At 33.8% G+C, this 25,525-nt stretch overlaps 1 protein-coding gene across 7 annotated transcripts in view; it reads right to left on the reverse strand.

Annotated features, from left to right (window-relative positions):
• Positions 1-25,525, reverse strand: part of TASOR (transcription activation suppressor) — a 62,905-nt gene that overhangs the window by 27,741 nt on the left and 9,639 nt on the right. For all 7 annotated transcript variants that reach the window (XM_037798586.1, XM_037798571.1, XM_037798578.1 and 4 more), the window contains exons 3-11: positions 25,140-25,232; positions 24,466-24,538; positions 23,929-24,020; positions 23,285-23,446; positions 21,574-21,698; positions 19,303-19,334; positions 18,454-18,559; positions 17,542-17,645; positions 17,359-17,462 (exon numbers count right to left, since the gene is read on the reverse strand). In XM_037798586.1, the coding sequence (XP_037654514.1) occupies positions 17,359-17,462; positions 17,542-17,645; positions 18,454-18,559; positions 19,303-19,334; positions 21,574-21,698; positions 23,285-23,446; positions 23,929-24,020; positions 24,466-24,538; positions 25,140-25,232 (891 nt within the window). The remainder of the gene's footprint in view (positions 1-17,358; positions 17,463-17,541; positions 17,646-18,453; positions 18,560-19,302; positions 19,335-21,573; positions 21,699-23,284; positions 23,447-23,928; positions 24,021-24,465; positions 24,539-25,139; positions 25,233-25,525) is intronic.

The following is a 25,525-nucleotide window of genomic DNA, read 5'->3' on the forward strand; positions in this document are numbered from 1 at the left end:
GATAAGGGCAGAGACTAAAATTGTAATTGAGGGGCCCCCTGAGGAACTAGGGAGATATGTGGAAATGTTGGACTTCCCCACCTGTGTTATTGCTCATTTTACCACAAACATTCAGGACTGCTAATTTAGTGGTCCAAGCCCTCGATGTGGGGGCTCTCCCTTGTGAGGCTAGTTGCTACAAGGGAGAGGCTAAGCCTACTTATATTGTGCCTAGGAGTCTCCCCCAGAGAGCCTCTTTGTTGCTCAGATGTGGCCCCCCTCCCTCTAAGCTCACTTGTCAGGTAAACTCACTACCACCCCCCCACATGGGAAATGACACCCAGGGGTATAAATCCCCCTGGCAATGCAGGAAATGACTCCTGGGAATACGCCTGGACCCAGCACTGTGGGATTCAGAGGATCTTCTTGACCAAAAGGGGGAAAAGAGATGAAGCAAAATAAGGTTCCAGTGGCTGAGAGATTTCAAATGGTCGAAAGGTTACTCTGGAGGGTATTATCACCTTTTAGGTTTTTAGTGTTGGAATGGCTAGAGGGAAACACCTGAAACTGTTGAAATGCAACCCAGTGACCATGATTCTTGAAGACGATTATATAACTTTGTAGCGTGCACAGTGGGACTGTGTGATTTTGTGAAAGCCTTGTGGCTCACAGTCCCTTTATCCAGTGTATGGACAGATGAGTGGAAAAATGGGGCAAAAATTAGATAAAGAATAGGGTATGATGGAGGGGATGGAAAGATCTAAGAGTTCTTTTCTGCTTTTATTTTTATTTTGGAGTAAGGAAAAGGTTCAAAAATTGATTCTGGTGATGAACACACAAACGTATGTTGGTGCTGTGAATAACTGATTGTCCACTGTGGATGACTATAGGGTGTGTGAATATATCTCAACCAAAACTACTAAAAAAAGGTAAATGAACAATGGGGGAGGGAGGAATGGGATGTTTTGAATAGTCTTTTTATTTTAATTTTAATTTTATTTTTATTTTTTGGAGTAATGAAAATGTTCAAAGATTGATTGTGGCAATGAATGCACAACTATATGATAACACTGTGAACTGACTGTACATTTTGAATGATTGTATGTTATGTGAATATATCTCAATAAAATTACATTAAAAAAAAGAGGAAGCAATAGGTTTCCACAATAACTGCGGGAGACTTCAGTTCGACACTCTCCTATAGATAGTTCATCCAGACAGAAGACCCATAAGGAAACTGAGAACCTAAACAATGTGGTAAATGAATTAGACTTAACAGATATATGTAGAACATTACACATACATTCTTCTCTAGTGCTCATGGAACTTTCTCCAGGATACATCTTACGCTGAGGCATAAAACAAGCCTCAATAAATTTAAAAAGATTGAAATTGAAAACACATTCTCTGACCAAAATGGAATGCAACTAGAAGTTAATAACTATCAAACATCCAGAACACTCATAAATATCTGGAGGTTAAACAACACACTCCTAAACAATCAGTGGGTCAAAGAAGAAATTGCAAGAGAAATTACTAAATATCTAGAGAAGAATGAAAATAGAACACAACATATCAAAACTCATGGGATACAGCATAGGTGGTATCAAGGAGGAAATTTATAGCTCTAAATGCATACATTAAAAAGGAAGAAAAAGCTAAAATCAAAGAACTAATGGAACAACTGAAGAAGCTAGAAAATGATCAGCAAACTAATCCTAAAGCAAGTAGAAGAAAAGAAATAAAAAGGATTAAAGCAGAAATAAATGATATGGGAAAAAAATAAAGAGAATAAACACAGTTGGTTCTTTAAGAAGATCCACGAGATTGACATACCCTTAACTAGGCAGACGAAGTCAAGGAGAGAGAAGATCCAAATAAATAAAATAATAAATGAGAGGGGGTATATTACTAAGATCCTGAAGAAATCAAAGAAATCAAAAGAGGATACTACGTACAACTCTATGCCAACAAACTAGATAATTTAGAGGAAATGGATAATTTCCTGGAAACACATGAACAACCTAGACTGAATACAGAGAATAAATAGAAGACCTCAACAAACTAATCATAGTAAAGAGATCCAATCAGTTATCAAAAAGCTTCCTACAAATAAAACCCCAGGGCCAGGTGGCTGTACAGGGGAATTCTACCAAAGTTTCCAAAAAGAACTGACACCATTCCCTACTTAAACTCTTTCAAAAAAAAAACTGAAGAAAATGGAACACTACGTAACTTATTTTATGAGGCTAACATTACTCTAATACCAAAACCAGATAAAGTTGCTACAAGAAAGGAAAACTATAGACCAATCTCCCTAATGAATATAGATGCAAAAATTCTCAACAAAATACGTGCAAATCAAATTCAAAGACACATTAAAAAAAATCATATACTCTGACCAAGTGGGGTTTATCCCAGCCATGCAAGGGTGGTCAACATAAGAAAATTAATCAATGTAATACAACACATTAACAAATCAGAAAAAATCAAATGATCTCAATAGATACTGAAAAAGCATTTGAGAAAATCCAGCATCCTTTTTTGATAAAAACATTTCAGAAGCTAGGAATAAAGGGCATATATGAAAAACCCACAGCTAGTATTGTACACAATGGTGAGAGACTAAAAGAGAGCCTTCCGTCTAAGATCAGGAATGAGACAAGGATCTCTGCTGTCACCACTATTATTCAACATTGTGTTAGAAGGTCTAGCCAGAGCAATTTGGCAAGACAAAGAAATAAAAGGCAACCAAATTGGAAAGGAAGAAGCAAAACTCTCATTATTTGCAGCTGATATGATCTTATACTTGGAGAACCCTGAGAAATCAATGACACAGCTACTTGAGCTAATAAATTCAGCAAAGCGGTGGGATATAAGATTAATGCACATAAGTCAGTAATGTTCCTATACAGTAGAAATGACATAACCAAAGAGACACTCAAAAAAAAGATCCCATTCTCAACAGCAACTTAAAATATTAAGTACCTAGGAATAATCTTAACCAAGGATGTAAAAGACCTCTACACAGAAAACTACATAACTCTACTAAAAGAAATAAAAGAAGACCTAAAGAGATGGAGAGATATTCCGTGTTCATGAATAGGAAGGCTAAACATTGTTAAGATGTCAATCCTACCCAAACTGATCTACAGATTCAATGCAGTTCCCACCAAAATTCCAACAGTCTACTTTGCAGACTTGGAAAAGGTAGTCATCAAATTTATTTGTAAGGGAAAAATGCCTCGAACTGCTAAAAACATTCTAAAGAAGGAAAAATGAAGTGGGAGGATTTACACTGTCTGACTTCGAAGCCTACCATAAAGCCACAGCAGTAAAACAGCATGGCATTGGCACAAAGATAGACATATTGGTGAATGCAATCGAATTGAGAATTTGGAAATACACCTCCCTATCTATGGTCAACCGATTTTTGATAAAGTCCCCAAACCCAACTGAATTTCGACATAGCCTCTTCAACAAATAGGGCTGGGAGAACTGGATATCCAAAAGAATGAAAAAGGACCCCTATCTTACACCCTATACAAAAATTAACTCAACATAGATCAAAGATCTCAATATAAGAGACAGTATCATAAAACTTCTAGAAGTTAATGTAGGGAAGCATCTTCAAGACCTAGTATTAAGAAGTAGCTTCTCAGATCTTACACCTAAAGCACAAGCAACAAAAGAAAAAAAAAGATAAATGGGAACGCCTCATAATTAAAAGCTTCTGTACCTCAAAGGCATTTGTCAAAAAGGTAAAGAGGCAGCCAATTCAATAGGAGAAAATATTTGGAAACCATGTATATGATAGGAGACTGATCTCATATATATATAAAGAAATCTTACAACTCAATGACAATAGTACAAACAGTCCAATTATAAAATGGGCAACAGATATGAAAAGACATTTCTCTAAAGAGGAAATAGAATGGCTAAAAAAAAACACATGAAAAAATGTTCATCTTCGCTTTTAGGGAGATGCAAATCAAGACCACAATGAGATACCATCTCACACCAATAAGAATGGCTGCCATTAAACAAACAGGAAACTACAAATGCTGGAGAGGATGTGGAGAAATTAGAACTCTTATTCATTGCTGATGGGAATGTATAATGGTTCAGCCACTCTGGAAGACAGTTTGGCAGTTTCCTCAGAAAACTAGATACTGAGTTACCCTACGATCCAGCAATTTCACTTCTCAGTATATACCCAGAGGATCTGAAAGCAGTGACATGAACAGATATTTGTGCACTGATGTTCACAATTGCCAAGAGATGGAAACAATCTAAATGTCCTTCATCAGATGAGTGAATAAACCAAATGTGGTATATACACACAATGGAATACTCTGCAGAAATAAGAAGGAATGAGGTCAAGATTCATATGACAACATGGATGAATCTTGAAGACATAATGCTGAGCGAAATAAGCCAGACACAAAATGAGATATATTGTGTTACCATTAACATGAACTGTGAAAAATGTAAAATAACTGTCTTATGTTGTAGAATATAGGGGACCTAGAAATAGCAGCTAGTGAAGGGGGAACAATGATCTAATGGGAACAGACAAAATATTCAGGCTAACCTTGGTGATATGTGAATGCTCAGTTATGACTATGGTTCGTTAAGTTTCTTTTGGTATGGTAGGAGTGTACTAGAAGGAATGAAATTATTTCATAATATTTGGTTTCTCCATTGGTTTGCTTTATTTTGTTTGGAAATGTTTTTTATTTGATAAATAAAGGAGTTTTTGAAAAATAAAGGAAGGGTAAGTAAACAAGGGACCGAGCATAGCAGTTGAACAGAAAATACCTGTGTCCTGACAGAAAACCTGGGCTACCTAAATTCCTATTAAATGATTGCAATAAACAATGTTTGTATAAAAATATAATTTTTTTGTCCTTTAATACAAAAAGTGATTGCGCTAATTTATATTTAATAAAAACACTGCTTGAGCGCTCAGAAGTAAGGTGTACAATGTACCTGCCCAAGTTTTTGCTTTAGATGCAAATACTTTTATCCAAAATGTTTTATATATCATAAACATTTTCCCCAATTCTTGATTGTCAGAACAGGAAGTTGGGGAATACCAATAAGAGTTTCATGTTTTGTGGTCATTATCAGAAACCAATTAAATGCTTTTAACCTCTCAACCCGCTCTGAATACCAGCTTTCCAGGTTTTAAAATTATATAGGTTTAGTGGCTTAGAGACCTTTACTTTATACTTTAAGGGATCTCAACATTCTCAGTGACTTGAACAGGGAGTCAAAACCCAGACGAGTCCTATGGCAGATATATCTGTGACTTCAACCCAAAGAAACACATTCATCCCTTCAGGACAAGAGATATCTGGGAACTCTGTGCTCCTGTCATCTCTGTTTATTATTCCTTATCATTTCCTTCCCCATCAGAAAACAATATTCATTCAATCTGTATAATTACTATTTTGACTTTTCACATAGCATTACAGGTAATATGGTACAAAAAAAAATGTTTTAAAAATTATACAATGAGTTCACATTCATAAGTCACCAAAATTAGATGGCAATAAACTACCCTACATCAGATTCAGCAGAAACAATCAATTCAAACACCCAAAGGCTTCAAATTGCAATTATCAGATGAAAAATATAAATATTACCAGGTTATGAAATGCTTAAAGAAATAATTTGAGAATTGGAAAACTGAAAACATGTTCACAAAAAAAATTACATGAATATTCATAGCAACATTATTTACAATAGCTAAAAAGTGGAAACAACCCAAATGTCTATCACGAGATGAAGCATAAACAAAATGTACAGCCATACCATGGAATATTATTTAACCACAAAGAGGAATGAAGTTCTGACATATGCTACAACATGGATGAACCTTAGAAACAGTAAGCCAAGTAAAAGAAGCCAGACACAAAAGACCACGTATTGCATGATTCCGTTTATATGAAATGTCTAGAATGAATAAAATCCAGAGAAAACAGAAAGTAGATTAGTGGTTGCCAGGGACTAGGTGGAAGGAGGGATCAGAGTGACTGATAATGGTTGAGGCTTCTTTTTGTAGTGATGAAAATATTTTGGAATAGAAAGTGGCAATGGTTGCACAACACTGAATATACTAGAGCCTACTGAACTGTACACTTTAAATGGGTGAATTTTAGATCATGTGAATTTTATTTCAATAAAAAAAATCGGCAAAGCATACCAGAACATAACCTCCGCCTCTAGGAACAGAACCTGTTACATACTAGGCACTCACTAAATATTTCTGAAAGAATGAAAAAGACCCAGTTAAAAAATGACAAAGCAGGTCTCAAACAAAACAAAACATCCTCAAATATAACTTTTGGAAGTGAAAAACATTCTCTATGAAATTAGAAACTCAATGAATGGATTAAATTGCAAATTAGATACAGCTAAAGATAGAATTAGTAAACTGGAAAACATAAAATAGAGGTTAATTGGCAGAGTGGAAGGTCTGATATGTCTGTTAAGGGCCCTAGAAAGACAGAATGAGAGAATGAGGGAGAGGTATAACCAAAGAGATAATGGCTAACAATATTCTAGAACACAGGATACAAATCCACGACTAAGGAAGGAGAATATACACCAAGCAGGATAAATATGAAGTTCATCCAGAAATATGTAATACAAATGCAAAACACCAAAGACAAAGAAAAGTTCAAAAAAGCAACAAGGATAAAAGAAATCATCCACAAGGAATAATAAATTGAGAGCTAACCTCTCAACAAAAATAGAAGCCAGAAGACATTGTAGTATAGTCAAATATTAGGCGATAATACCTGTCAATCCAGAATTGTGTACGCAACATCAACAATTAAAGAATAAACATTTTTCTCAAACACAGAAGGGGAAGGTATAAAAATTAACCACAAAGAAAGTCTTAAATTAAGTTTCAATGAATTTCAAATAATCACCACCTGTTCTGATTATATCATGTAATTACATTAGAAATCAAAAACAAAAAAACACACAACAGTATACCCATACATTTGGAAATACAACCTTATACTTCTACATCATGAGTCCAAGTAGAAATCATAATGGAAATGAAAAAATACTTAGATGAGTGATCATGAAAATACTACATATTAAAACTGCAACTAAAGAAGAACTTGGAGCTGAAAATTGACTGACCATTTTTCCAACTTAAGAAGTCAGAAATAAACATCAAAATAGAGCCAAAAGAAGAAGTTAAAAAAATAATAAGAGCAAAAATTACTTAGAAAGGAAAGTAAAGACACAATGGAGAGGCTCAAAGCCAAAATCTGCTTTTTAAGGCTAATAAAATAGACAAACCTGTGGTGAAAGTGACCAATGAAAAGAGAAGGCACCTAGAAAATATTATCATGAAAAAGTAACCAAACAAGATATTTAAAAAGGAACATATGAACAATTCTCTCCCAATTAATTTGTAGACTTAAGAAGAAATGGACAAATTCTTAAAAGACAAATACAACCATAACCTAATGAAATTTGAAACAAGAAAGCCTGAAAGGTTCGTTACTAAAGAAATTGAATCAATACTCTAAAATCAACCATAAACAACAACCAAAAAGCATTCAGTTTTGAAGTTAAATGCTACCCAACATCCAAAGAATTGATTCCATGCCTTACAGAGAATAGAAAAAGAAGAAAGACTAGCTAAATCATTCTGGGAAGTTTGTATAAACTTGATAGAAAAACTCGAACTATATAAGAGAAAAACTGCAGTCCAATCTCATTCATTACCACAGATACAAAATTCCTAAACAAAACATTCTTCTAAACCAACGTCAGAAATGTATTTAAAAAACAAATAAGAAGTTCTAAACCAGGAAGCAGGGGTAGTTTAACACTGGAAAAACTATGAGTATAATTCTCATTATTAAGTTAACAGGATAAATACCCCCAAAAAGGCAGTGATAAAATTCAAAACCCACTTATAGTTAAAAAAAACAACCTTTAAAAAAGAAATGTTTTAAAACTGAAAAGGGTATCTCTAAAAAACATCTTTAGACTTCCCACAATGGTGAAATGTTAGAAATGTCCCTTTTAAAATCAAGACAAGAACGCCTAGAACTACTTTTATTCAGCATTGTACTAAAGATCCTACATTGCACAGTAACAAAAGAAGAAAAAAATTTTTTGGAAAGGAAAAAACAAAACCACTGTTAACTTTTGGATAAGGAAATCTACAAAGAAACCTCAAAGAATGTATAAAAATGAATCAATTATCCAAATTTTATATATTAGTCTGATGTAAGATAAATATCAATTACATTTGTATACTGCAACAAAAATACAAGGTGCATGAGAATAAATTTAACAAAAACTAAGCAAGATCTGTATCCTGAAAATGCTAAAACTCTATTAAAGGATTATCCTAAAGAAATAGAGAGATTATCATGTTCATGGATAACACAAAATCATAAAACTGTCAATTCTCTCAAAATTTGACCTACTGATTGAATTCAATTCCAATTAAAAAAAATCCCATTACGGTTTTTTTTTTTTTGAGAAACCTGACAAGCTGATTCTAAAACTTACATGATAAAATTTAAATCCCAAACAGCAAAACATTGTTAAAAGGGATGAAAAGAGTAGGAGAAGTTACCCTACCTGATAACAAGACCTTTTAGTGAACAAAGGATGGACTATTTAGTAAATAGTTCAGGAACAACTTTTTAGTCGTACTAGGGGAAAACTGAAGTTGGATCCCTATATTACACCATGCAATATGTATGTATGTATGTATGTATGTGTGTATAAATATATAAAAGACATTAGTGTGAAAGGCAGAACAAAAATGCTTTCAGAAGAAAATATATCCTAATAACCCAGGGGTAAGGAAAATTTCTTAAAGACAACACAAACAGTACTTACCATTCAGGCATAAAAATTCAACTACAATAAAGTTAAGAACTGCTTTTCAAAAGCCATCAGGAATAAAGTAAAAAAGCAAACCACAAATTACAAAAAAAAAAAAAAAAAAAAAAAAATCACAACACACATAACCAGGTAATGATTACTATCATATATATATATATATATATATATATATATATATATATATATATATATATATATATATATATTTAAAATCTCTCAAATAAGTACTTAAAGAAAAACAGAAGACCTAGCAAGCAGTAAACATTAAAATAAACTTATGAAAAGATGATTGTGATGGTCAGGTTCATGTATCAACTTGGCCAGGTGATGGTCCCCAGCTGTCTGATCAAGCAACCAATGGCCTAATTGTTACTGCAAGGATATTTCATGGTTGGTTAATAAAACAGAAGTCTGGTTTATTAAATCACCAGTCAATTGATTGCACCTGTGGCTGATTACATCTACAATCAACTAAGGGAGTGTCTTCCTCAATGAGAGAATCCAATCAGTTAGATTTAATCCAATCAGTTGAAGACTTTTAAGGGAGAAGAAAGAACTTTCACCTTTTTCAGCCAGCCACCTCTCTTGGGGAGTTCATCAAAGACCTTCATCAGAGTTGCCAGCTCGCAGCCTGTCATATGGAATTTGGACTCATGCATCCTGCCCTACAGAATTTCGACTCATGCATCCCCACAGTTGCGAGACACTTTTATAAAATCTCTTATTTACAGATATCTCCCATTTCCCTAGAGAAACCTGACTAATATAATGATAAACACATTAAAATTCCACTTCTAGATACATACTTTAGATAAAATCTTGTACATGTGCACCAGAAGATGTGTACAGCCATGTTCAGAACAGGGACAATACTCAAATGTAGGGTCTCTCCTTTTTAAATATATTAAAGTCAGTTTCAAGAATTAACTTACCACTAACCAAAATAAAGATTAATATAATTTTATTTATTTATAAATTTCTGTGGGGACATAAAACTTCCCCGAATTACTCAGTGCTCCTGCAAGAAAAACCTAGCCTGACACCTGAAAGTGTATGTGATATAAAGATAGGAAATATATGCTTTTATTTCCTCCAATTTTTTTCTTAATCGTCACATACCATAAGAATGTATCTAGCTATGTGCTCTGATCCAAAGGATACTACCACTTATCTTCCTGAGAAGGCGAAGTGGGTACAGCAAAAGGGAAAAGCATTGGGTAGGAATACATAAAGTGTAATGGCCTAATTGTGGGAGACTTGAATGTTAGTTGGCTTGAATGATAAAAACCAGACTTAGAGGAACCCCTACACTTTCATGAGTTTAACTATAAGAGCCTCACCAGGTTCCCACTATGAAGATCAAGAGAAAAATTCCTCATGTTTCTGGCAGGGAGGAGCAAAGTAATCATCTTGAAAAATGCCCAACACATTCCGTTCTCCTTAAAGACCTGTCCTCAAGGGAAACTGTTCTAGCAGAGCCAAACCAAGGTGGGTAGATATCAGTAGAGCCTAACCAGCATGAGGGAAGGGAAATACCCAACTCCAGCCCTCTCTAGCTTTCCTGTCTCATCTAACAGGTGCGAGAGAGGTGGGAAGAGGGAGACAAGCACACACACAAACAAGGGTGGGGAAGGTGAGAAGGAGGTAGGGGGAGAGGGAGAGAGAGAGAGAAAGAAGGGGAGGGAGAGGAAGAGAGGGAGAGAGGGAGGGAGGGAGTGAGAGAGAGAAAGTGAAGGGGGGCAGAAAGAATAGCTAATATCATATGACCCAGTAATTCCATCCCTAGGTATATAAATCAAAGAACTGAATAAAGAGCCAAACAAATAATCGTACAGCAATGTTCATAGCACCATTATTCCTAACAGCCAAAAGGTAGAAACAACCCAAGAGTCCATTAATAGATGAATGGCTAAATAAAGTGTGGTACATACACACAATGGAACACTATTCAATTGTAAAAAAGAATGATCTTCTAATACCTGCTGTGATATGGATAAACCTTGAAAACAATAAGCCAGACACAAAAGAACAGATACTGTAGGATTCCACTTACATGAAATATCCAGAATAGGCAAATTCAGAGACAGTAAATAGATTACAGGCTACCAGGGGCCAGAAAGAGGAATGGGAAGTTATTACTTAATGGGTACAAAGTTTCTGTTTAGGATGATGAAAAAGTTTTGGTAATGGATGATGATAATGGCTGCTGCTGTAACACTGTGACTGTAATTAATGCCAGTAAATGGCACCCTTAAAAATGGGTTAAAATGGCAAATTTTACACCCCATATTTTATATATTGTATATTATATATATATATATATATTTTTTTTTTATGACAATTTTTTAAAAAGCTGAGAAGCACCTGTGAAGGTCAATCCAAGGGCACACACATCTTACCACCACATCAATAGGTCTCCTGTACAATAACAAATAAGTGAGACAGATAAAAAGAACTGCAAGACTCAGACCCTATTTAAGTCTTTAGGAAACCCAAAGACAACAGGGGAGCAGAAGCAAAGATATCAGAGGAAATTTTAGCCTGTAACACCTACAGCCACAGCAAACAGAAAACAACCTAGCCTAGATAGATAAACATAAAACCTCACACCAAAGGCCTATTTACCTCAGTTCCTTTTACCCAATACATAATGTCTGACTTTCAACAAGAAATTACAAGGTATGTGTGTTGGTTTGAAATTGTTTTGGACCCCAGAAGAGCCATGATCTTTTAATCCAGTCTTGTTGGGTGGAACCTTTTGATTGAATGTTTCCATGAAGATGTAACTCATCCAACTGTAGTCCTTTTGTTTAGATCATTTCCACGGAGGTGTGGACTCTATCCATTCAGGGTGGGTCTTGATTACTTCACTGGAGTACTTAAAAGAATTCAAGAGTCAACACAGATGCTGACACTTGGAAATGCTAGCCCAAAGTTTGCCCTGGAGAAGCTAAGAGAGGATCCCTAGATGCTTAGAGAGAACTCCCTGGGAGAACAAGAAAAGATGCATAGGAGCTGAGAGAGAGAAGCTAAGAGAGATAGATAAAAGTCCAAGCAAGGATGAACAAGACCTGAGAGAGAGAAGCTAAGAGAGACAGAAGGCCAGAGACATTTTGGAGAAAGCCGTTTTGAAACCAGAATGGGAAAGCGAAGGACAAACAGATGCCAGCCACGTGCCTTCCCAGCTGACAGAGGTGTTCCAGACACCACTGGCCTTCCTTCAGTGAAGGAATCCTCGTTTTGATGCCTTAGTTTGGACACTTTTATGGACTTAGAACTATCAATTTGTAACCTAATAAATCCCTTTTACAAAAGCCAATCCATTTCTGGTACTTTGCAAAACAGCAGCATTAGCAAACTGGAACCAGATGCCAAAAGGTAGGGGAAAAAAAATCTGAAGAGACAGGGAAAGATCAGATTCTAATTAGGCAAAGATTTTGGAAATATCAAACCAGGAATTTAAAATAACTATGATTAATACATTAAGGGCTTGTAGTAGATTGAATTATGAACCCCAGAAAAAAACACAAGTTCTTAAAGTTTTTTAAAGAACTTAAAGATCTTAAACTCATTCCTCAAGGTGTAAATCCTTTGTAAAGAAAACAACTTGAAGATATTTTTAGTTAAAATATGGCAAACTGATTCAGAATGCATCTTAATCCTACTACTGGAGGCCTTAGAACAGAGAAAGCCACAGGGAGGAGCCAAAAGCTAGAGGCAGTGGAACCTATAAGTAAAAGGAAAGGACATCACCATGCAACAGGAAAGCAAAGAAACTTAAGGATAGCCAGCCAATCATAACATGACTGACCCTGGGAGGAAGCAAGCCTTCTAGCCAATAAATTCCCACTGTTTAAGCCAACCTGTGTGGTATTGGTCAAGGCAATCAGGACAGTAAGACAGGGTTCTAATGGAAAAAGTTGACAACATGCAAGAATAGATCGGTAATGTAAGCAGAGAGGGAAATTCTAAGAAAGACTCAAAAGGAGTCAAAACACTGTAAAAAATTAGAGAAGAACTCCTTTGGTGGACTTATCAGTAGACTGGACAAGGCCAAGGAAATAATCAGTGAGTTTGAAGATACATCAATATAAACTTATAAAACTGAATTGCAATTTAGGTGATGAATGTACAACTATGTAATGGTACTGCGAACAATCGAATGTACGATTTGTTTTGTATGACTGCGTGGTATGTGAATATATCTCAATAAAATGAAGATTAAAAAAAAACGGAATTGCAAATAGAAAAAAGAAAAGATGGGACAGAACATCCAAGAACTGTGGGACAATTATAGAAGCTATAACATACATGTAATGGGAATACCAGAAGGAAAAGAGAAAAAGTAACAGAAGGAATATTTGAAATAATAGTAGCTGAGAATTTTCCAGGTTACACCACAGGCACCAAACCACATATCCAACAAGTCCAGATAACACCGAACAGGTTAAATATAAAAAAATCTACACCTAGGCATATCAGATTCAAACAGCAAAAAAATCAAAGAGAAAAACTTGAAAGAAGCCAGGAGGGGGAAAATAAACTTTGCCTATAGAGAAACAATGATAAGAGTTACATCAGACTTCTCTTCAGAAACCACCCAAGAAGAGAGTAGAGTGAAATATTTAAAATGTTAAAAGAAAACAACCCATCACACCTAGAATTCTATCACCAACAAAAATCAAAGTGAAGAAGAAATAAGGACTTTCTCACATAAACAAAAACTGAGAGAATTTGTCACCAGTAGACTTGGCTGGCGAGAAATGTTAAAAGAAGTTCTTCATACAGAAATAAAATGATATAGGTCAGAGACTTGGATCTACATAAAGAAAGGAAGAATGTTTGAGAAGAAATAAACTGAGGTAAAAATAAGATCTTTTATTTTTCTTATTCTTCACTGAGATAACAGATAACAGCTTGTTCAGAATAATAATAGCAACAATATATTGGATGATTATAGCTTATGGAAAAGTGAAATGGATGAGAGCAATGTTATAAGGGATGGCAGGGAGGAAATGGGAGAAGGCAAAAACAAAAACAAAGGAAAAAGGAAGTAACAAGGGTAAACAAACAGAAAACTTACAAATATGGTAGATATTAATCCAGCTATACTGATAGTCACTTTAAATGTTAATGGTCTAAATACACCAATTTAAAAATAGAGATTATCAGAGTAGATTAAAAAAACAAGACCCAACTATATGTAATCTACAAGAAACTCACTTTAAATATAAAGACACAGAGTAAAAATAAACAAATGGAGAAAGATGTAACATGTTAATACTAATCAAGTGAGAGCTGGAGTAGCTATATTAATTTCAGAGCAAGGGAAATTATCAGGGATAAAATTATCAGGGAAAAAGATGTTAACAGTCCTCAATAAAATACTAGCAAATCTAATCCAAAGCATATTGAAAGGATTATACACCATGACCAAATGGGACTTATCCCTGGAATGCAAGGGTGGATCAACATCAGAAAATGATGATAAAGGAGTCAATTCTCTAAGAAGGCGTAATAATCCTGAAGGTATATGCGCCTAACAAGTGTTAGATATGTGAGACAAAAGCTCATAGATCTGCAAAGAGAAAGACAAATTCATTCTTGTAACTGAAGACTTCAACATCACCTACCAGTAATTGACAAATCCAGCAGGCAGAAAATTAGTTAACAACATAAATGAGTTGAACAGCACCATTAATCAACTGGATCTAACTGACATTTATTTAACACTTCACCCCATAGCAGAATAAACATTTTTCTCAAGTTCGGACAGAACAATCACCAAGAGAGACCATATCCTGGGCCATAAAAAATAATAAGTTTAAAAGAAGAGAAGTCATATAAAGTATGCTCTCATAGTACAATGATATTAAACTAGAAATCATTAACAAAAAGATGGCTAGAAAAATTACAAAATATGTGGGTCAAAGAAGAAATCCTAAGAAAAAGTTATAAATATTTTGAAATAAATGAAAATGAAAATATAACCTATCAAAATTTGTGGGATGCAGCAAAAGCAGTGCTTATAGGGAAATTTATAGCACTGAATGCTTATATTAGAAGAGAAAATTTAAAACTGACAATCTAAGCTTCCACCTCAGAAAATCTGAAAAGGAGCAAACTAAATCCAAAATAAGCAGAAAAATTATAAAATTAAAGCAGAAATCAAAGAAACAAAACAGAAAATTATAAAGAAATCAATGAAACCAAAAGCTCATTCTTTGTGAAGATCAGTAAAATTGACAAAGCTCTAGCAAGGCTAACCAAGGGGAAGAAAAGACACAAACTATAATATCAGAAATGAAAAAGATCCCATGGACATTAAAAGGATAACAGAAAACACCAAGCTTAGATGGTTTTAATGGTAAATTCTACCAAACATTTGAAGAAGAAATTCTAACAATTCTCTACAATCTCTTCCAGAAAACACAAGCTGGAGGAACTCTTCATAACTCATTCTATGAGGCCAGCTATTTCCTAATATCGACATGAGAAAAAGCATTAACAGAAAGGAAATTTTCAAACCAGTATCTCTCATAAACAGACACAAAATTCCTCAGCAAAATATTAGCGAATCAAATTCAACAATGTATTAAAAATAGTTACATACACGACCAATTGGGATTTATTCCAGGTATGTAAAACTGAGTCAACATTTGAAAATCAATCAGTGAACTTCATCACATCAATTGGCTAAAGAAGAAATACTGCTCTAGATTTTTAGATGCAGATTTTACATCTGTGATCTCAATTTACTTTGATTCTGGGAAGATCCTGTACTCCATGAACTTAATATATTTGCTCAGGTAAAAAAACAATCCCAGTATCTTTCCTACCCAATTCTATTAGGAAATGAACATATATTGTAATTTTCCGATAGGCCCTTCACTATTCAAACTCTCAGTACGCACTTGGAAACTCAAGAACCAAACAGATATGGCTAACTCAATATCCTTCCATATCGAAACCTACTATCTACACTTTCAATTCCTGAACTCAGGAAATGAGTAGATTTTGATCAAGAGGAATACATTCATTATAGACAGGAAAACAATAAAAGTAAATATAAATGTAAATATAAAAGTATACTCATGTGTAGGGTATCTGTGTGTGTGTGTATATATATATATATACACACGCACAGTCAAATCCTAGTCTATAAGGTCAACAAATTATTGCTCAGGGCCCACCAATTCATAAGTGTATAAATTCTGCCTGCAAGTTTTAAATATAATCTGACTAATCCATCTACAAACGAGGGAATAATTACAGCACATAATGATATATGCATACAATGAAATTCTATGTAGTCATTTAAAATGGAAGTTGCAGGTTCTGAAAATCAGTCTCACAACCTCATATGACTACCTAGAAATTGAGGCTCAACAAAGAATAAAAAGTCAACTGCTGAAAAACTTTTGTTAAATGGCACATCTAGGCAAACAAGTTCTGTCTCTCTACTGGAACTTCCCATCAACATTCAAACTAAAAATCTATCTCACGTTAAAAGAAAAACCTTAGAACTCCCTTTCTCTGCAGGCACCTCATCTTGTTCATAGCTAAAATATGCATACCCATATACGCTGGCTTTACATATTCATCTTCCGTTCACTCCTCAACTCACCACAATCTGGTGTCTGGTCCTATCCTTCTACCCAAACTAACTAGATATATCCGACATCTGTTAATCTGCATACTTTCCTCCTAAAAATCCCTTAAATCCGTCTCTCTCCTATCATTACTTACCTTTCTCATCCAAACCACTGTTGGGTTTATTACCTTATTTCTCACTTTCCTCTCTTACTTCCCCCCTTTACTTTCTCTATAGGTTAATCAAGGTAAACTTTCAAAACACAGATCTCATCACAAGCAAAGCCTCATCCTGTCCCCTTTAAAATCCTTAAAAACTCATTACTCTTAGGATCAAGCTAAATTCCTGAATATTCAAACACTACCTGAAAAATCCTGCATGACACACCCCCTACATATTTTTCCAGCCTCATGTTCTAATATTTTTCCCCACTTACTCCAGAGTCCTTTGATTTTTTCAACCTTACCAAACCACTTATATTTTGAGACCTTCAAATATGCTATTGTCTACTCTTCTGAGTAATTCTATCTGAGTAACTTCATTTAACACTATATAATGCAGATCGGTCTCTTTCACTCATTGTCTACTGAACTATATATCTTATATAAAAAAAATACTCAATAAGTATTTGTTGAATATCATACTCATAATCAGCAAAGCATAATAAAGATACTTCACGGGGATGACTGGTCTGTAGAAGGTCGTTTCATGACCAAAAAAGAAATATCAGAGGTCACAGTAAATCATTATTAACTAATTGGTAGTAGCAAAGATAGAGACCTTGTGGTACTTTAGAGGCAAAAATGAATTGAGATACTAATATGATCACTTGTAAATATGCATATTTCTAAGCAAGAATGAGGAACATCTTAAAATTTTTCACTCACGAGTTTTTCTTTCTCTAACTTTTGCAGTAAACTCTCCATGTTACTTCCAATTCTTGGCTTTTCTATAACTTCATAAAGGCTGCAATACATTCCATTCTTCAAAACTGACATAAGAAAAAATATACAGTAATTATTCAATTAAGACTGTTCCTTACACAGTTTAGTAAAATTAAATTACTTTACCTTCATTTGGACCTAAGTATGTTTCCTTATAAAACAGAGCTGGAGGGATTTTTTGTCTCAGATGATCAATACTCATCACTGTTTCAACATCTAACTTCTCAGGACTGAAAGAAAAAATGAAAAAGTATGTTGCCTTACGTGTGTTTTTAACTCTAGAAATGTTATCACAAACACACACAAAGTACACTTGATGGAAAACAGAAGGGCATATTTATTAATATCCTATCTTATTCTAAAAAGGATTTGATATGAAAAATCCAATAGATAAACAGAAAGATAGATAGATAGAGCCTGACAATATAACCAACCTTCCATCTTTAAGCCAGAAGTTATTCCAAAATGACAATTTTACTAACTGCAAAAATTAAAAGGCTGTCATTTTATTAAAGACAATTCAACCGACAATAAACTGTTAAAATAATCTTTGAACATTTATAAAGGCCCATAATGTTTATGTGGTAGTAGCAGATCATTTTAAACCCATCTATTCCAACATATGTTGCACAGGGTAGAAAACAGGCTGTATGTTTTAGCTCAAATCACCACATCAAAGCTCATTCCAACTAAGAGCTTGTAACTTTTAATTCTCTAATGTTCAAATTGCTAAATAGAAAAAAAAAATCTATCTAATTAGGGTAAGATTTTAAATCAGTAAGAAAAATTTTTACATCATAAATGCGTATGACTGTCAAATTAAGACAGAGAAGTAGAGGGCTCATTTTATCAATCAAGTTTTTAACCTTAACAGATAAATCTTTTCTAAAACAAACCAACATTTATATTTAAGTTATGTTATAGACCAAAATAAAATGTAAACATAAAAAAAGAAAAAAAATAAGAAAAAAGCTAACAAAGAAGCTCATACAATTAGCAACCACCAATTGGTATTTTCTTGTAATATAACATACTTACAGCTTGATAGGCAAAAAAGCACGAGTGGCTGACCTCAGGGAAATGTAACACAAGGGCTTTCCTTTATTTAAAAGTTGTCCTTTCCACAAGGTATAGTTAAATTTATCTAAATAAAGAAAATAATGACCCAATTCAGTATCATGGCAGCCCAGAGAGATAAATACAAGTTTACAAGAAATAAAAGGTGGGAAAAAAACAAGGTTTAAGTCGAGAAAAAGAAAACAACATTTCTATTTACAGAAGGAGAGTTTCAGATATTAGTATTTTTGTTACAGATATTTTTCCTCCTACAAAATTATTCATTCCAGCTGCAAAGAACAACAAATTCATCCAAGTATCCTCATATCAGACAATACAATTACAGTCCTCTTATTTCCCTCAAAGGAAATTACATTAAATCTGGTTAACCTCAATCTGGTTAAATCTGAATATCCATCATTTCTCCTATCTTCTAATAGTTCTTTTCATTGTAGAGAAACTTGAAGATAGTGTCAATATTGCTTTTAATCTTCCCTAATTACCTCTTCTTATTCCTAAACTTCTGATGAATTTAATTCTTTTAAAAAGCTGAATTGTGAAACCTGTTTAATTTTTTGTCCTTTTCAATGAAAGTGCTAAAACCTTGTGGTCTTTTCACAGTAACAACAGCCTCACAAAGGAAACCTTGGGCAAGAATGACCAAAGGTTGACGCTACTTCATAAACATGGCCTCACTATCTTTTTCATACTTTGCAGATTCTTATTCATTATAAAAATAAAACAAAGCACTTAATTTACTGATCTTTTACTACATGTATTTATTCTTTCAATTCACAAAACTAAAGGAAAGAACTATAGTAAGAATCTTACCTGTGTTTCTATCCGCATTAAAGCTGTTAGATCTATAAATAAATTTTTTGAAAAGAAAAGAAAAACATTACTAATTGGTAAAAACTTCAAAGTTCACATTCAGGACCTGGGTATAAATGTTATTTTTAATACAGCAGAAAAGCATACTGCACAACAGAATTAAATCTTTCCTCCGGGTAGGAAGAACGAATGAATTTCTCATTATGACATTTAATAAATCCAAGTCTACTTAGAGAAAACAGAATTACCTACTTTGCTCATATTACCAAATTAGCACAAATTTAAGGGAATGGTTTTTCCCAAAAATAACCATTAGAAAAAGCCCATTAAAGTTTCTGTCAATTACTTTATTTTGATTATGAGATTCAAAGAAACAGCCTCAAATAAGAATTTAAACCCATTCATTCATTCCTTCATTCATTCATTCAGTAAATATTTACTAATGTCCTATTGTTTACCAGACACAGTTCTAGGTAATGGGATTACAGAGATGAACAGAGCAAAGTTCCTGACCTCTTAGATCTTACAATCTAATGACGAATGACAGACAATAATCAAAAAGTAAATACATAGTTTACCAGGTGTTAGGAGACTGAATCATGTCCCCCACAAAAGGCATGTTAAGTCCAACCCCTGGTCCTGTGGGTGTGAACCCATTTGTAAATAGTACTTTTGAAGATATTTTAGTTAAGGTGCCCAAACTGAATGAAGGCAGGTCTTAATCCAGTAAGGATGAAGTCTTATAAACAAAGGAAACTGGACACAGAGAGAAAGCCATGGGAAGAAGCCAGAAGCTAGAAGTCAACAGAAACCATTAGAGAAGGAGAAGCTTCCATTTATTACCATGTGACATAAAAAGCCAAAAGAATGCCAAAGATAGCCTGCGAGCCAGCCAGAAGATACCAACCTCAGGAAAAAGCAAACCTTCTATCTTCTGCAACAGTGAGCCAATAAACTCCTGTTGTTAAGTCAATTCACTTGTTTTAGCAGCCATGAAACTAAAGCATCAGGCGATAATGGTTTAAATGGAGAAAAACAGAGAAAGAGACATAACAGATGGAGGTTAAAAAAAAAAAAAATCAGGGAAGGCTTCATTGATAAGGTAACCGTACAGACAGACCTGAGGGAAGTATAGAAGTGAACTGTGCAGATAACTAGGGAAAGAAAGGGAACAACAAATGTAGAGATCCTGAGACAGAAGCATTACTGTTGCTTTCAAGGAATAGTAAGCTGTTCAAGCAATGCTTGTTTTATCTGTTTCATGGAGGTCAACAGATAGAATCAAAGAGGAGATAAGGAAAATTAACATATAGTTATTATTCCTGGGGGTTTGGCCTTATAATTATAAGTGCTTAATATCTTTTGAAGATTTACTTTTGAAAGGCACTATAGTGAATGTGCATATTACAGGGATCATAAATAAATAGTCATGAAAAAATGAAAACCACAACCATCTTGATATTATGTCAACCAGTACTTATGGCTGTGGATGGTCTCCAGCGCTATTCACTGAGGTAAAAAAAAAAAATGCTGCATCTCAAACAACTTTAATGGAAGAGAAGAAAATATGCTCTGAAAAACTGATAAAAGGTCAATCTCAAAAAAGTACATAAACATTTTAGGAAACATGGCTTTTTAAAAACAGTAACATTTCTAAATTAATAGCTTTCATATCTGAGATTAAATATATGGGTAATCAAATTAAAAATAAGTAGACAATTGACCATTTCATCTATGTTCCTATAAACTTATATATTTGCTGGAATTACCACATGGGGAAAAAAAAGGAAACTGCTTTGCATTTTGTCACCTTATATGAAAATTTATAAGAAATCCATCAAAGGTACTCATTACTGGGTGAAAATCAGAATCACCTGAAAGCTTTCAAAAACTGTCAATGCCTAGGCTCTCCACTAAATATTTGATTTAACTGGTCTGAAGTGGGGCCTGGGCATCTTTTGTAAAAGTTCCCCATTTCCCGTAGACACAATACACAAAATTTCATTTCTAAAATTTCATTTGCTCAACTATATGAACCTTTAATACCAGGAAAAAGAGGTTAAACAGATGAGTTTTAAGTATATGTTAGTCTGTATTTTCATATAGTCAAGGTATCTGTCCTTCATGGTGAGCTTTTAAAGTCATCATGAACACTCAAGAATCTAATTTAAAGCAAGTAAAAAAAATGAGAAGGGACAAAAGGTCTCCTCCTAACTCAGCAATGTGGGATATATAATCGTCCTGGATGATGTAAAAACTCGTAAGTCTTACCTTGATGAAGGTACAAACTTTGGAGTTTGTGTATCATCTTTGTAAGTAAAAGACACAACTGCATATGGACACACATGTCTTGGTCTTCGCCTTAGCTCATCAAAGCCATACTCATAAAAATAATACTAAAAGTAAAAATACACAGTATTAACTTCAAGAAGGCAAAAAGCAGAGTGCAACCTTAAATCTACCCACCTGATTTTTGAGAAATATGATACCATTTAACTGCCTCTGACTTACTAATTAACCTAAAATAATTTGCACTTTATATTCATTTTGTCATAGAAAATATTATCTTCTATGTATATATCAGATTTTAGGGTACTAATAGGTATCCCCAAAGTCTACTTCTGGGTTAACCACCAGGAATGCACAACAAATTTCTTCGTAAAAATATTAAAAATGGAGCCTAAGTCCCCAGGTGAGTCTGAAAAGTCAACTTGATTCAAAAAAAACCTCAACTGAAATACTGAGGACATAATCTCAACCAAACCTAAATCCCACTCAACTTATTATCTCAAAAAGAAAAACATCCTGGGCCTCAAATGCAAAGCAGCAAAAAGGAGGTAGAAGAAGAGTAGAAATATAGGTGACAAAGGAAGCCAGCCCTTTCCCTACTACCCCCTCCACCCCTCTCCTTCCCCAATTCACCACATTCATTAGGGTACTATTTTATAACTTGCAGACTACTTTTGGGCTTTAACCTCAAAGGAACTAGTGATTTTTCATTTAAAAGGCCTCAGTTTATAAACAAAGTAGCATTGCCCTTCAAAGTCCATTCCATTGGGAAACTATAGATTTCAGTAATGTTGTTGCTCTAAAATGCCTGGAAAGTTTTTAGAAAAATCAAGCCAATTTACAAGTCCTGCTAGAAAAAAACAATAATTTTCTATATAGTTATACCTCATGTCTCCCAAAACTACTGCTGTCCAGAAGATAATCAAATGAGTCAGATCCAGATGACTTTGGTGAATATATTTTATGTAAATAAAATAAAAACTAAATTTAAAAAAAAAGTAAGAATGAACACTTCCAGGGATGTTAGCATCACTGGAGCACATAGCCCCTACTTTTCACAAAACAATCCACTTAGAGATACACACTTTTTATGCATTTGTTAAAAAAAAAAAAATTACTTCATAGTCAAACCTCACAGAAAACTACAATTAAAACTCATAAAGTGTTAATTTAAAAATATGTGGTTTATTTTATATCAATTACACCTGAAAAAAACCTTAAAAGTATTTCTAAGATAACTTTGCATCCTAGAAAATTGTTAATAAAAATAGAAAATACCAAATCAATAGTACAAATTATATGAATTAAGATATTCCAAGGGGCTTCAATTTACCTTGAAGAATGAATAGCATTTTATTAGGCAGGAGATCTTTCTAGGCCAGGAGAAGCCCAGGCTTCAAAATGAAATGAAGTGTGTTGAGAGCAGTAGTCACACACAAAACAGGCTCAAGGGAGCTACAAGCAGAGAGAGCTAGACTGGGGAATCTGAATATCTACCCTATAGGCCTAAAGAGCCACTGAATGTTTCTGAGCCATCTTGAAAACACTGAACAAATAGCACCTAAGCAGTTATATATGGAAACCAGAATCTAGACTAGTGTGGTAGCAGAGGGAACTGAAAGGGGGACATTTTAAAGGATTTGGTGACAAACAGATATGAAGTTATAATATTAAAAGGGATCCAAGCACCTACCTGAGTAAGCTCATAGGCTCTGTAAGCCAAAAGCGATGTAACTCTATTGGCATTCTTTGACACATGACATTCATGTTTTGGTGTTGGGTCCAAAGTGCTTTTATTTAATATAGATTCCGAATTTTTTACACCCATGAGGTCATATATACTCTTTATTTTACCCTAAAATAGAAAAAAAAAAAAACTTTCAAACGTCCATCTAAACCTAACCACTGACCACATGACATCAATATTATGGAATACTTCTTTGACTACAGATCACCTATACCAAGTAACACCTAATACTGTTTACCAACATTGCAGCACTAAGAAACATTTAATCATGAAAATAAATGTAAGTTTGAATTTGTTTAATAACAAGAGAATAAAAATTCTATTCACAATACTCTTCATGAAACTAAATTACATAACCAATACACTACCCTCCTTTTTCATTCTTTTCTTTAGAAAGAGGAGCAAATCCTTAAGATCTTTAACTATAGTTAGCTTAGATCAAAGCTGACAAACCACTCTCAAAAATATGTTTATATAACAAACACCAGGTAGCACATTTTTACCTTAATCAAACTCCTAACAACTTAGGGTCAATTAAAATCCATATCAAATGCTGTCTTTAGTATACAAAATATAATAGTTGAAGTTACCTTCATTATTTTAAAAATAAGAACATCACCCGTTGCCCCAGCTTCCAAAGGATTAGCTTGTAGTAAATCAGCATACCTAGAAACATAGATACCTAGTAAAGAAGGAAAAAAATTAAAGAACTTAAATTTGAGTAAGTTGGACACGAATACAAAAAAAATTCAAATATTTATCCTAACAAGAAAAGAGGAAAAGCTATAAACCCTTCTCAGGAAATTTAAGGACAATAAAGACAGTTGAAATAAAACCAAAACAAAAATAAAGACTGAAAAAAACATGAAACTAATGAAATGTTTCAAAATCACTATGACCAGACTAAGACATTTTTAAAAAAAGTAATCTTGGATCAATAGGAAGTAATCAAAATCAGAAATAAAAGATAAAACTGATTTTATATTTTAGAACCTGGAACTAGTCTCCTATTCTGGGAAAATGACAAAAGACACTTGCATTTAATTCTACAGAACTCAGAAAAATTTTGATAATGTATTTTTAAATGGCAACTTAATAGTAAGCAAATATAAAATTTAAAAAATTACCCATGAAAGGACTGCCAAGAATTGTTATTTTGGATTGGCCCACCTGTAATCCTCTTTCGCATATGCTTTGAACCTAAAATAAACAAAACATTCATTTTACAACCATATTAACATTACAAATTTGAAAGGGTAATTTGTAAATTTGTTTTAAATAGAACCTAAGCTTCTAAGCAATATATATTCTGCACTACAGAAATTTCATATATTCGCCAGTTTATAACTAATATCAGTGTGCAACTAACTTACACTTCCAGTGTAATCACAGCTGGAATCTATTTCTGTTTATGCTAGGCCATGACATAGTCTGAATTACTGCCAGTCACGTATATAAACATCCCATTTTAGAAAGAATTAGAATCAATAAAATATTTAAAGTAGAATGACGCCACCTAAACATCTTTAATTTAAAGGGAAAAAACATGATTTTTAAGCAACATAAAACATCACTTTTTTTTAATAAAAGGAAAAACTGTTAATTATCAAGCACATTCTAAGGAAGAAAATAGGTTTGGCCAGAGAAAAAGTGAGCACATTTGAAAAACATTAAATGAAACACATTGTCCTACTATATCATTTTTTCCATGTACTATTCATCAAGAAAATATTAATAATTGCAAAATTAATCTAAAATGGAAATATCCTCAAATTGTTTTTTATAAAATGGCTTTACTAACCTGATGTCGATCAACCATCAGAAATGCATAGGATTCTGAAAGTTCCTTATCTAAACGACCATCAAATTTCAGTTCTCTTCGCTTTTCTGTAAACTAAATGAAATTAAATCTGTAACAACTCCTTAGCATGTGACTGCATTTGCAAAGCAAGAGTTTCAGGAACTTTATTTCTAAGAACTTCCAAACTGAATGAAGTATAAAGCAACTATCTTTTCCCTCTCTGTAATTTCTCCCTTCAATTATTTTTTCCATTGTAACCAGCTCTTTACTCATACAATATGCTCAAACAAGCATACATTGTTTATCAATTTAACTAAATATCTATTAAAAGTTTGCCACACTCCAATTCTCCCATAGATTATAAGTTCATGTTTTAGTTATTTTTG

The sequence above is a fragment of the Choloepus didactylus genome, chromosome 1, assembly GCF_015220235.1.
Source record: "Choloepus didactylus isolate mChoDid1 chromosome 1, mChoDid1.pri, whole genome shotgun sequence".
Taxonomy (NCBI): Eukaryota; Metazoa; Chordata; class Mammalia; order Pilosa; family Megalonychidae; genus Choloepus; species Choloepus didactylus.